The sequence below is a fragment of the Aotus nancymaae genome, unplaced genomic scaffold (genome assembly GCF_030222135.1).
Source record: "Aotus nancymaae isolate 86718 unplaced genomic scaffold, 86718_ANA_hifiasm-v0.15.2.pri h1tg000004l, whole genome shotgun sequence".
Lineage (NCBI taxonomy): Eukaryota > Metazoa > Chordata > Mammalia > Primates > Aotidae > Aotus > Aotus nancymaae.
The window spans coordinates 10,200,380-10,214,710 of NW_026988415.1; the positions used below are offsets into that span (position 1 = coordinate 10,200,380).

The 14,331-nt window shown below is 37.1% G+C and overlaps 1 protein-coding gene across 5 annotated transcripts in view; it reads left to right on the forward strand.

Moving 5' to 3' along the window:
• The window catches only part of MCF2 (MCF.2 cell line derived transforming sequence), a 135,415-nt gene that overhangs the window by 93,096 nt on the left and 27,988 nt on the right, over positions 1-14,331 (forward strand). For 3 of the 5 annotated variants that reach the window (XM_012469900.3, XM_012469901.3, XM_064360860.1), the window contains 4 exons: positions 597-788; positions 2,008-2,179; positions 6,697-6,734; positions 10,020-10,108. In XM_012469900.3, coding sequence (XP_012325323.1) covers positions 597-788; positions 2,008-2,179; positions 6,697-6,734; positions 10,020-10,108 — 491 coding nt within the window. Of the gene's footprint in view, positions 1-596; positions 789-2,007; positions 2,180-3,798; positions 3,847-6,696; positions 6,735-10,019; positions 10,109-14,331 lie in introns of all 5 variants that reach the window. The other 2 variants (XM_012469898.3, XM_012469899.3) reach the window with 1 other exon arrangement.

Sequence of the window (14,331 nt, forward strand, 5' to 3'; positions counted from 1 at the left end):
ATTCCTCCATGGTTTGTGCGTTTGACCCTTTTCATGATTAGGCAATGAATTGACAGGTCATCATATGGATCTGGTGTTGGCAGTGGAATATAAAATAGGGGTACCACTTACAGACATTATATCTGAACATAAACATTTTAATCTTTACATCTCAGTCTTTGGTAAGGAACCATTATTCTTGTCCTTAGCAGTCATTAAGCATTTGTATTATACTTTATATTTTTCTAAGAATTTCATATTTCAGTTATTGATTTTGGGAAAATCACATGCAATTGAAGTGTTAGTGTTGAGAAAATGGTCAGACTCCTGCTGCAGAATAAATTAATTGTTGTGAAATAAATGCAGTGTTTTCCAACCTTGACTGCATATCAGCAATATCTGTGGAGCTCTCTGAAAGTATAAATGCCCAACTTATGGCCCAGAGCTACTGAATCAGAATTTTGGGGGGCAGAACCTAGATATCTTTATTATTTTTTTAATAGCTCTGAAAGCAATTGCGACTCACAGAAGCCAGGGGCTGAGAACCACTCATTTAATGGACAAATATGTTTTCTCTTTATTAATTCTTGTTTTTTTCTTCCTGATTTTCTCACCAGGCTCGTCAATGCTGTGATGAAGGGGAATGTCTTCTGGCTAATCAGGAAATAGATAAGTTTCAGTCCAAAGAAGATGCTCAGAAAGCTCTTCAAGACATTGAAAATTTTCTTGAAATGGCTCTACCCTTTATAAATTATGAACCTGAAACACTGCAGTATGAACTTGATGTAATATTATCTCCTGAACTTAAGGTAGAGTTTTTTTTTAATTTTCAAATAAACATTTAAAGAAAATTACAATTGCAGTAGTGTGGGTAGGAGTTTTACTACCTCACAGCTAACTTTATGTCAAATTGCACTTACATTGCCCTCTTAGGGGTGATAGTAGTGCCACTGTCAAGCATCAAAGAATTCAAAGGCATATGTTTGCTATATAATGAAGAAGAATTTCCTTTTTGAGCTCCAACTCCATTATTTTAATACTCTTTTTGTGTGCAAGGAGTTCTCACACATATTTTGTTGTGCATCACTGGAGAAAGGCCCAAAGCTCTTCTATAATAGAATGTTGGGGGCATGTCAAGAGTACTCTACCCCAAACATCTTTCCTTTGTGCTGCAGTGACCATCAGTAGATGCTCTGTGGATGATGTGGCTTTCCTACTCAGTCTGAGAATGAAAGGATAAAGATAGGATTTGGGGAAGGAGGAGCAGGCAGAAGTTGATGTTAACAGGATGGAGAGCTATAGATTAGTTCAGTGCTGCCCCGTTGGAAATGACATGAAGGATTCTCCACGTTGAATATAAGACCATTTGTGATGCTATTTGCTGCTAAAATAAGTAGTTGACTCTAAGGTTGGAGCAGTATCTAGATCCATGCTCAGCAGAATATCCTAGACGGTGCCCCAGGAAATCAGAAACGTAGTCATGGCAGTAGCCAAGTGATTCTCTGGAAGCAACCAAGCTTAACTCTAGCTGCCTCAAAGCATCTAGGAGAGGTAGGAAGGTACATTATCCATTGGTGGCTCTGAAGAGCCTGTTGCAACATTGAGAACTATAACAAGAGTGTCCCTGCAGGGTAAATGTAACAAAGTATTATACCAATGTTATTCATTTGATTGTTTTTATAACTTGGTGACTTTCTTATGCTAAACAAGAAAGAGCGATATGCCTTCTTTTCCAGCCATTATCCGTTTCAGCCAATGAAGGGCAAATCACTCTATGCAGTGACCAATTTCATGACTGCTTCTTGGTAATTTTTTTCCTCAGGTTGTTTTGGTTGAGGTTTTGGTTGAAATTTTGGTTTCATATCCATGTGAACATAATACAAAGTCTGTTTTCTTACTTTTCTAAATTTCTTGTAGTTATATTTTAAACTCTAATTTGTTTTGACTATTTGAGTCTGAGAAATGTAGCAGGGTTTGTAATGACCTCATTTCAGAAAATATTTAATGTAATTCTTATGCAACCTGCAGGTTCAAATGAAGACTATACAACTCAAGCTTGAAAACATTCGAAGTATATTTGAGAACCAGCAGGCTGGTTTCAGGAACCTGGAAGATAAGCATGTGAGGCCAGTTCAATTTGTGGTACCCACATCTGAAAATTTGATCAGATCTAGAGCATCATTTTTTTCATTTAAACATGGTAAAATATCTTACTTTATCTCTTTTTTTCTTGCTATTGTTTATGTTGTTACTCTTGATGTAAATAGTTTATTCTTCAATGCTGATAGATGGAAATTTCACTTTAGCATCTTTGGTCATATTTATATTGTGCAAAGCAAGAGTCAAATTGAGGTTATTGTACAGTAGTAAAACATAGTAGTAATATAGTACAGTACCAGGAATTGTGAACATCTCAGTACTGAGTACTCCAGCCTTGCAAATGAGTATGATAATTTTACCAGCATTAAACTTACATTTTTTTTTCAGCAGGTAAAGGAAAATATATGAAGTGTATATACATGTGTGCATGGACACACACCACACACACATACACAGATACACATATTTACTGCTACTCTAGATAAGCTATGATTTGGTCCTTTTTTATTTGTATAAATTTAGGGAGTACAAGTACATACAGTTTTGTTACATGGATATATTGCATAGTGGTGAAATATAACTTGGTTCTTACAAGTTTCTAGTAAATGAATGAGTTAGATAATTGAATGGATTCCCTTTTCTAAATAAATGCTGTTAAGTAGAATAATTTTGTTCGTAATTTACTGTTACAGAGTTCATTTTCTAGTTTTAATTTTCTAGTTTTATCCATGTAATATCTACTTTCTTTCTAAGTTCTATGGAAATAATAATTATCCTCATAATGTGTTGAACTACTCTGGATATAGATAGCTCAGGGGTTCCCTTGAGCTGCCTTCACGGCTTCTTAGAGGAGAGTAATTTGGTCTTTAGGGCCCTAAGAAAGTGGAATGGATGAAGATGGGAGTAAAGTCGGTCTATCTGATCTAAATGGAATCAGAAGCTTCATTAGTGTAGAGGAACCACTTTGGAATTCAGAGAAGGCTTGAGCCAAGGATAATGAGCATAAAAATGATAGGTTATATCTAGCATGGTTCAGATTTTAAAAAGGTGATGAAAGCAGGTAACTAGGCTAAGATTATGAAAGTTACATATTGAATACTTATGAAATATAGAAATATATTTAAAAATAAAACTCTAAGCAATGTCTTAAATGAATAATGTTGACTATATCAAAGATATATCAAAGATATAGGGAATATTAAAACTACTGGAAAAAAGAGTAAAGATAAAATAAAAAACAATAAGGGAATAAAACCCAATGGCTATGAGAATAAAAATGAAATATGTTGATATTCTTGAGCAGAAGACAGACCTCAGTTAGATTTCTGGCTCCATGTACTGGCTGTATGTCCTTGAACAGTTCTCTTAGCTTCTTTAGCCTCAGTTTCCTTGCTTGGACAATAAGGACGATAATACCTACTGACTCCAATGGGTTATCGTAAAGATAGGGTGAAAAAAATTGAGGAGTATAAAAAAAAACTTGATAAACTGGACTAGTCATTTCCTCTGGTTAAACGTGCTTGCTTAATTGTCCTCTAAAATCTCAACTCCTCTGAAGAGGTTCTTGAAGTGGTGCACCTTGGGTTGAGGAACAGAGTTTTGAGGAGACTCACAGATCCATGCAAGTCATTGGTCACTCATTAGCACATTTTGTTTTGTATTGTTTCATTATTTCTTTCTGATATTCTTATTTAATGGCGTTACAATTTCCTTCTGCAGTGGAAGTTGGAGACTCTTTCTTTCAAGTATGTAAATTTTATTCAAAAGGTATCCATCTTTATTATATTACTTTTGCCAATACATTTTTCTGAGTTTGTGTACATGTGAAAAATTAGTTTGGCATCTAAAAACAGCAGCAGTTTATTCTTGCATTCTAACTGCAAGTAACTTTTTCCTGTTTTTCATAATAACCATCCATTCTTCTCTTTGTATTATACTTACATTGGAAAATGACTATATAAAATGTAGATTATGCTTCTAAACTCAATGTCTTTCATGAAATGACCCCCCAAAAAGAATAAAGGAAAACAGTTGGAGATGCTAAAATGAATCAGGCTTTCTTTTGTTTAAGATACTTCATGATCCAACTTTTTGTTAGGAGTAGCTTGGATTTGCTTCAGTTTGAGACTGCCTAATGTATTTATAAGGGTGAAGGCAGTCTAATAAATAAATGGCATGGATGGATAAATGATTTTATCTATTATGCATCATTCTTTGTAAATTAAATCAAAACATTATTTTTGCTACAAACCTTGTTAATTTTACCTAATTGCTCTGTGAGTAATAGGGATTGTAACAATCCATTCTAAACAATTTCTTTAGACTTTTAATCGCTAAGCCACATATATAAAATTTGGCCACCTAAAAACATAAGTATTACTTTCTTATAAAAATGAATCAAACTGTTTTTTTCTTTCTTTTTATTTTAGTTTTTTTCTTTTTTTGTCAAATATAATTCTGCACCTAGCACAGTACCTGGCACTTAGCAAGATGTAATAAATATTTGTAGAATTAACATTGAATATAGAGTGTAGTTATTGAGAATGTGAGACATTGACAGCGAGGTATAAGATGTAAAATGTGACTTGAGCTGCTAAATCTGTATCTTTAGCCTACATCTTTCTTCTAAACTTTGGATCTCTATTTATAATTTGCCTTTCTGAATTTCCCATAGGCAACTCAGACTCAACATACCTCAGATTAACTCCTCTTTCCTGCAGTCTTTCTACTCTTCATCTTGGTGAATGGCACTATGATTTCCCCAGTTGCCCAAGCCTGGGGCTTTTGTTCTTCCTTCTCACTTATGCCCTACGTCTAATTGGTCAAAAATTCGATGTCCCTACTAAGTATCTCTCTCAAATCTATCCACTTTTTTTTTTCATCCCCACTGCTATCCTTACTGCCACTTTCCTAGTCTAAGCTAACATCATCTCTGGCCTTGACAACTGTGACAGTCTTTCTGTCTCTTCCACTTACCTACCCACTTTTTCTTCCCTTTCCTAGGTGTCTTACCTTGTGGACATTACACACACTGTTCTCTTTCTGGGACACTATTCCCTTTCCTCTCCCTTTCCCACATGTTAGCTTCTACTCCTCCATCAGATTTCCTATCTCTAGGCCGCTTCCTTCAGGTAAGCTTTTCCTCCCCACATCTCCTCCTTCCTTACACCCCTGTTTGCTTAGGTGTTTGTGCTATGTGATAACAAGCACCCCTGAATTTCTTCTTGGCTTTAACGAATTGTCTGTTTTCTGTCTCTGTTGCTAAACTAAGCTCTGTAAGGGCAAAAACTACGTGCAATTTATCTTTGTATCCCAAACACAGAGCTTAGCATATGGTGTAGGTACTCAGTTGTTTTATATGTATTGTTAGAAAATGAACACATCTATCTTGCTTTGCAGAATGTGTTTCTCATAAGTTGTGCATATATTTATTTTGTATCTCTTCATGTATTTGCAAAGAATTAATTAGCAAAAGTAATAATTGCTTCTCAAGTTACCTTTAGAAATAAGTTTGGATCTCTGTAGAACAGGTTTCTTTAAAGTGGAGCATATTAGTATTCATTGAGAAGTTAATTTTGTATGATAGTTCCCACTAAGTTTAATATATATTTATATATGATTATATAAACATGAAGTTTAGTTATAAAATATATTTTAATAAGTGAAAGTGAAGTATAGAGTCTAGAGAACATAACAGCCCATCGTTTTCCTGAGTATGTCTGACATTGGCTCCTGCTGAGGAGGGAAGGACAAAAGATTTGTTCCTTTCATGGAGAGAAGGGACCCATGCAGCCTGTGTGAGTAACAGCAGCCTTTTCAGCAGCCCTGAGAATTAGAATCTAAACAATCTAGTCTTTTATTGGACCATGCCTTTGGCTTTGTAGAAACATCTGAATTCCGTGCTTAATAATACAGTGGCTCACCCTTTTTAAAATAAACATTTAAAAAATAAAGATGAAAGATTTGCAATTTTGATGAAATATTTTAGCATTTTATCATGCTTTGGAAATGTTTATATGGTGGTTAGAAACATTCTGAGACTAGATTATGTGAATTTGAATACCACCTCTGCTTCTTGGACAAGATATTAATCTTAGTTCCTTATCTAAAAGATAGGGATAGAAGTCGTTACCTACCTCTTAAGATGATTTCGACTATTAAAAAAGAAGATTTATGCATAGCTCTTAGAACAGCGCTGAATATGTAGAAAGTAACAGATAAATGTTAGATGCTATAATTAGTAGATTAAACTTAGATTTTTTTCAAAATTCTTTTTGATTGAGTTAATGAGCTACAATTTGATTAAATGTTTTTGTGTCAGAATCAATACTAAATCTGCAAATAATTATGAGCACTAACCCCTACCTCAATGCTTTGCAAGTAAGTGAATGTTTGACGAATGAGAGAAGGGGTGAATGTATAGTAAAATCATGCTCAATAAGAAGCTGAAATCATGTAAGTCCAACCAATCATTATTTTCTATAGTGTGATTTAAAAATGCCAATATAAACATATTGGAATATTAACTCAAATTATTTAATAAATATGTATGTATTTTTATTAAAAGTACTGACTTTAATTCTGGTTTGAAATTCTTCCTTCACATTTCTCTACCAGGGAAGAAGACTTGGAGACAAAGTCAGAGCAACTTAAAAGTAAATATCATTAATTAATTCAAAATTGACTTTATTGCTTTTGTTGTAGAGTTGGTATGTGCCTTAAACCATATTTTTCATTCACTAGACCAATATTGTGTCTTTGAAAGACTGTTTAAAAGAAAGAAAACCCTGCTACTGCATTGTGTTTTACTGCATTGCTGGCATATCACCAGATATGCTAGTTTCTCAGTATGAGCCGTTTCTCAAGTCCTGGCCCAAGGTTAGAATCATTTGTGTAGAACATCTCCTATATGTTCCAGCTTCTTTTTACCACCACCCACCATCACTTCAATAATTGAAAATAAGCATTGCACCTTTTTGCAGGAGAAACTTTCTTTCATGAGCAATTCCAGTCCTACAAGTATGAAGCACACAGGACAGGTTCTAATGTACCATGCAGAGGCTAACTCAGAGCTCAAAGAAGATATCCATTCTTTTTTTGTTTGTTTTTAAATTTTTTTAGAGACGGGGTCTCACTATGTTGCCAAGGCTGGAGTGCAGTGGCTATTCACAGGGGCTACATAGCTCACCGCTGCCTCTAATTCCTGGGCTCGTGCCACCCTCCCACTTCAGCCTCCTGAGTAACTGGGACTACAGGTGTGTGCCACTGCACCCATTCTGCTTACTCATTGTTAGATACAAGATTCCCTTCCTCTCAGTTATCCGTGATAGTCTGATACCTGTAAAGAAGTAGACTCATCATAGATACAACATCCCACATTTTCTTTTCTCTCTTTTTTTTGAGACAGGGTTTCGCTCTGTTGCCCAGGCTGGAATACATTGGTGTGATCATAACTCATGGCAGCCTCAAACTCCTGGGCTCAAATAATCCTCCCACCTCAGGCTCCTGAGTATCTTAGACTACAGGCATGTGCCACTATGCATGGCTAATATTTTTTAACACTTTTTTTATTGGTAGACAGGGTCTTGCTATGTTGCCAAGGCTGGTCTTAAACTCTTGGCCTCAGGTAATCTTCCTGCCTTGATCTCCCAACATGGGATTACAGGCATGAGCCACTGCTCCCAGTCCCCAAGACCCCACATTTTCTTTGTGTGTATTTTTTTTGTGGTAAATAAAGATGAGAACATATTTTTAAGGGGTAGTATAGCATAGTGGTACAAATTGTAGAACTAGACTACCTGGCTTTTAATCCCAGTTACATCACTTACTGGCTATATAAACTTGGGTAAATTCTCTGGAACTGTTTCCACATATAAAATGGGGATATGAATAGAACATTCTCACCATGGAGTTAAGGACAAAATAATCTAATATTTGTGAAGTACTTTGAACATGTGTGGCATATGATAATGCTCTAAGTTTTAATATAATTAATAGCAGCCTAGCGAATTGCCTATACTGATATACTAGGCCTGGTTATTATGTTGTACAGCTACAACTTCTGGTTTCAAGAAGGAAACAGGGTGAATGCCAAATTCTATAGTATTACATGTCTTACAGTTGTAGTTTCGACTCATGATACCTTACATTTTCCATATGGATTTATTCAGTTGTATATCCCCAAGGAAAAAAATATGAGGCTGTGGCTCTGTCTATTTTTTGGTGCAGTTTACAGCTGGTAAATATAGTTCCAAACTGCATTTTCCCAATTCAAATCAATTTGCACAACTCTTAGGTATTTAAAAGTATAAATATATGTTTCAAATTTTTCCAGTAAACCTGTCAGGAATAATAGATATCTGATATCCATTTACTATCTGATAAGTGAAGTGTACAATATTTTTAGTTTTCATTATGGTATTAAAATATTGATAACACCTGGTACATTTGCCAGACATAACAAATCAGAGCACACCCTGGAAGAGGGAGCTTGATAAAGGTGGCAGACTATGGGCTTCGACCCTTGGGCTTTATACTGTTTCATCATTTACTAAGTATGCAACCATGGCTATGTTATAAAATCTCTCTGAGCCTCAGTTTTCCCATACTTAAAATGAGAAAAAGAATGCCATCACTTGCTAAATGCTGTTTGGATTGAACATAATTATATGTGTTAAGCAGCTAGAACTGTGCCTGCCTAATATATCGAAAGTTGTAATACATGTTTGTTTCTTTCATTTGTAATAAGTAGGTCACATTTTGGGGAAATATTTAGCTGAGTTCTAGTTGTCACAAAGCAATGTTACATTTACTTGGAGGTCAGGCTTTTGGCAAGCTCGGCTGTCCAATACAGCTGAGATTAGATTAGATTCTTCTTCTTCTTCTTCTTCTTTTTTTTTTTTTTTTTTTTTTTGCAATAGAGTTTCGCTCTTATTGCCTGGGCTGGAGTGCAATGGCGCAACCTCGGCTTACCGCAACCTCCGCCTCCTGGGTTCAAGTGCTTCTTCTGCCTCAGCCTCCTGAGTAGCTGGGATTACAGGCATGTGCCACCATGCCTGGCTAAATTTGTATTTTTAGTAGAGATAGGGTTTCTCCATGTTGGTTACGCTGATCCCGAACTCCCGACCTTAGGTGATATGCCTGCCTCAACCTCCCAAAGTGCTGGGATTATAGACGTGAGCCACTGCGCCTGACCCAAATGCTTCGTAAGAACACATAACCATCACAAATCTTTTGCAGTTGACTCAGTAGGCCAGTCCAAGTCCTTTAGAGTCTGTAAAATAAGGAAATGGCTTAGAATTAGGGAGGCAACTTATAACAACTAATATGTGGCAGGGAGTAGAGACGGAGATGTACAGGTTACAGTTATTTCAAGAAAGAATAGAGTTCTGCAGGTTTTAGTATCCCTGGAGTACGTTATTAGATTTTATCATATTCAAATTTATGATGATGTCATTAAATCGTTAGGAAAAGGATCTTCTAGCTTGCCCCAGATCTTAGAAAAAAAAAATAAAAGAAAAGGATCAGTTATGCTGTGTGTCTTTGATTAAATAATTCAAGGATTCATGTAATATTTTCTAGAAAAGTTTCCATCAAAAAATCACTATGGTTAAAAACATGTTTAGTTCCTCAATGAATGCACTTTAGTTATCTAGAAAATCAACTTTTTATGAATCAACCTCATTTTCCAAGAATGCCAAATAATTGAAAAGTTAATATACAAAATAAGTTCTAATTAGTATCATAAATCTGTTTTCTTAGGCAACTTAAGTCACTTTTTACTAGCACATATCAAAGTTATTTTGAAGAAAAGTCATAGTTTTATTTTTCAATTTATCTTCAGAGTTAGGATTAGAATAAACTTAATTTGAAGTAGATAGCCTTGAAGAAGAACTATACATACAGAGATGCTAATTTAACTTTTATTTTCTGTATTTCAGATTGAAGTGGTGCATGATTGTCCGGAGAAGAGAAGTTCTGGGCAATCCTCCAGTTTGGATAATGACAATAGCTTGGACGTTTTAAAGAAGTATTCTTTATTTATTAGCATAAACTCACATACACATCTAGCTGTAGGAGTCTCTGGTTCAGTGTTCCAGGCCAATGTGATTAGAAATTTGAGTTCACAGAATGAGGTTTTACTGAGTGTGATGAAAAGAGCAATAGTTTAGGTGCCAGAAGTCGAGGATTTAGGCCGGGCAAGCTATGGCCTGTTTATGTGATTTGAGGAAAATTAACGAAACTTTTTCAGAATTTTGGTATCCTCTTTTTTTCCCCCTAGAATGAAATAAAATGGAAGTTTTTGTATATCATTCTTAAAAAAAGTTTTCTTATTATTTTTCATTGACACATGATCATTATACATATTTATGAAATACAGTGTGAAATTTTGATACTTGTATACAATGTGTAATGATCAAAAATATGGTAATTAGCATATCCATTAATTCTTCAGCTTTATTGATATATAATTGACAAAATTATATATATTTAAAGTATACAATGTGATGCTCATATATATATATGAGCATCTATATATATATAGATAGATGAATAGATAGTGTGAAATGATTACCACATCAAGTTAGTTAACACATCTATCACCTCACATAGTTACCATTTTTTTTTTGTGGTGAGAACAGTTAAAATCTATTCTCTTAGCAAAGGTCTGTATACAAAATGAGTAGAATGGTACATCAAAAATCAAAGGTCTGTATACAAAATGAGTAGAATGGTACATCAAAAATTACAAAGGATTATACAGATTTATACAATGTTATTTTATAGATGTTAATACTTATTGTTTTGTTCACCTTTATGTTATATTAATATTCTAGACATAGGAATATTCATTTTTTAGATTTTATATTACAGAGTTTTAAGTAGCAAGCATTTTGCAGCAAATTGAATGTATACATATGTGTGTATGAGATACATATATATACGAACACATATATATACACTAAGACTCTCAAATGTTACGTGCTTTAAAATGCAAAAAGAAAAATGAAAGAAAAAAAAGCCAAAAGTATAAGTTAAATCAAATGTATTACTTATACTGGGGACAGGGGAAATAAGTTTTAAATATGATGTCAATTGGAAAAATCACATTGAAAGGAAAATACGGAGGAGAGAGATCCAAGATGGCCGGTTAGGAGCAGCTCAGGATTGCAGGTCCGAGTGAAAGCGCAGACGGTGAGTGGACGCTGCATTTCCAGACGGATTTTTACTGCCCACAGACCAGGAGACTGCCAGGCGGAGGAGCCCCACGGGTCGCCAGGGTGGCTGTTTTGGCCAATGCGGCTGTTTTGCCTGTGCCCCGGTGCAGCGGTTCCCAGTGCAGAGTAAACGAGACTGTGTTCCCTCTTAGCCAGCAACGGGAGCTGAAACAGGGAGCCAGGCCAGGAGATTCCCGGGCAAAAAAGCGCAACGAATCTCAGAGCTGCGGTTTCAGCTGGCGCAGTGGGTCACCGCACGGGAAATCACACAGATCCTGGCACCTATTCAACAGGCAACCAGGTCACCTGGTAGAGAGCCGACCATTCAACTAAAAAACAAAAGGCTCTGAGGCAGGGAGCCAGGTGATCAGGCCTGGCTGGTCCCACCCCCACAAAAACAAAAATAAGAACAAAAAACCAGCAATTGAAAACGCTCTGGGTTGAGACTTTCACAACAAACACAGCTGAACCCGGGATGGTCCAGCTCTGTGGGGGAGGGGCGTCTGCCATTACGGAGGCACTCTACCACTACAGAGACAGTCCGCCATTCCTGAGGCAGCCTGCAGTTGCTGAGGCAACCTGCCATTGCCAAGGCAACCCGCCATTACAGAGAGAGTCCATCACTACGGAGGCGGGACACCGTTCCTTAGGCAGTTCTAACTACACCCATATAAACAGGACTGCAGGGAAGTTCACACTGCAGCTGGGTGGAGCCCACAGCAGCTGAGCGTAGCCTCTGCAGGCTGAGAGTGACTAGGCTGCCTCCTTGTGGGCAGGGCAGCCCTGAAGAAAAAAAAAGGCAGCAGCACAGTGGAAACTCATAAAGCCCTAACTTCTGGGGACAGAACACCTGGGGGAAAAAAAGGGGGTTATGAGTTCTGCTGCTGCAGACTTAAACTTACCTGCCAAGCAGCTCTGAATGAACAATGGGGCTGACAGCTCAGCACTTGAGCTACTATAAAGAACAGACTGTCTCCTCAAGAAGCTCCCTGACCCCCATATATCCAAAGAGTCACCTGATAAAGGAGAGCTCACACTGACATTTGGCAGGTATCCTTCAGGGACAAAGCAGAAGAAACTGGTAGCAACCTTCACTGTTTGGCAGCTGCTGCAAGTGATCCCCAGGCAAGCAGGACCTGGAGTGGACCTCAGCAGTCCTACAGCAGAGAGGCCAGACAGTTAAAAGGAAAGCTAAGAAACAGAAATAACTTCATCATCAACAAACAGGATGGCCATTCAGAGACCCAATCAGAAAGTCAACAACTACAAAGTCGACAGGTGGATAAATCCACAAAGATGGGAAGAAACCAGTGTAAAAAGGATGAAAACACCCGAAACCAGATCACCTCTCCTCCTACAAGGGAGCACAACTCCTCACCAGCAAGGGAACAAGACTGGATGGAGAATGAGTGTGATGAAATGACAGAATCAGCCTTCAGAAAGTGGGTAATAAGAAACTTCCGTGAGCTAAAAGAACATGTTCTAACCCAATGCAAAGAAACTAAGAACCTTGAAAAAAGATTTGACGAAATGCTAACGAGAATGGACAACTTAGAGAGGAATATGAGTGAATTGATGGAGCTGAAAAACACAACACGAGAACTTCGCAAAGCATGCACAAGTTTCAACAGCTGAATTGACCAAGCAGAAGAAAGGATATCAGAGGTTGAAGATCAACTCAATGAAATAAAACGAGAAGGCAAGATTAGAGAAAACAGGGTAAAAAGGAATGAACAAAGGCAACAAGAAATATGGGACTATGTGAAAAGACCTAATCTATGTTTGATAGGGGTACCTGAATGTGACGAAGCGAATGCATCCAAGCTGGAAAATATTCTTCAGGATATTATCCCGGAAAACTTCCCCAACCTAGCAAGGCAGGCCAATATTCAAGTCCAGGAAATACAGAGAACACCACAAAGATATTCCTGAAGAAGAGCAACCCCAAGGCACATAATCGTCAGATTCACCAGGGTTGAAATGAAGGAGAAAATGCTAAGGGCAGCCAGAGAGAAAGGTCGGGTTACCCACAAAGGGAAGCCCATCAGACTCACAGCAGATCTCTCAGCAGAAACACTATAAGCCAGAAGAGAGTGGGGGCTGATATTCAACATCCTTAAAGAAAAGAACTTTCAACCCAGAATTTCATATCCAGCCAAACTAAGCTTCATAAGTGAAGGAAAAATAAAATCCTTTGTGAACAAGCAAGTACTCAGAGATTTCATCACCACCAGACCTGCTTTACAAGAACTCCTGAAAGAGGCACTACACATAGAAAAGAACAACCAGTACCAGCCACTCCAAAAACATACCAAATGGTAAAGAGCATCAACACAATGAAGAATCTGCATCAACCAACGGGTAAAACAGCCAGCTAGCATCAAAATGGCAGTATCAAATTCACACATAACAATATTAGCCCTAAACGTAAATAGACTAAATGCCCCAATCAAAAGACACAGACTGGCAAATTGGATAAAAAGCCAAAACCCATCAGTGTGCTGTATCCAGGAAACCCATCTCACATGCAAGGATGCGCAAGGCTCAAAATAAAGGAATGGAGAAAGATTTACCAAGCAAATGGAGAGCAAAAAAAAAAAGCAGGAGTTGCAATTCTCATATCTGATAAAACAGACTTTAAAGCAACAAAGATCAAAAGAGACAAAGAAGGACATTACATAATGGTAAAAGGATCAATGCAACAAGAAGAGCTAACTATCCTAAATATATATGCACCCAATACAGGAGCACCCAGATACATAAGGCAAGTTCTTAAAGACTTACAAAGAGACTTAGACTCCCACACAATAATAGTGGGAGACTTTAACACACCATTGTCAATATTAGACAGATCAACAAGACAGAAAATTAATAAGGATATCCAGGACTTGAACTCAGACCTGGACCAAGCAAACCTAATAGACATTTACAGAACTCTCCACCCCAAATCCACAGAATATACATTCTTCTCAGCACCACATCACACCTACTCTAAAACTGACCACATAATTGGAAGTAAATCACTCCTCAGCAA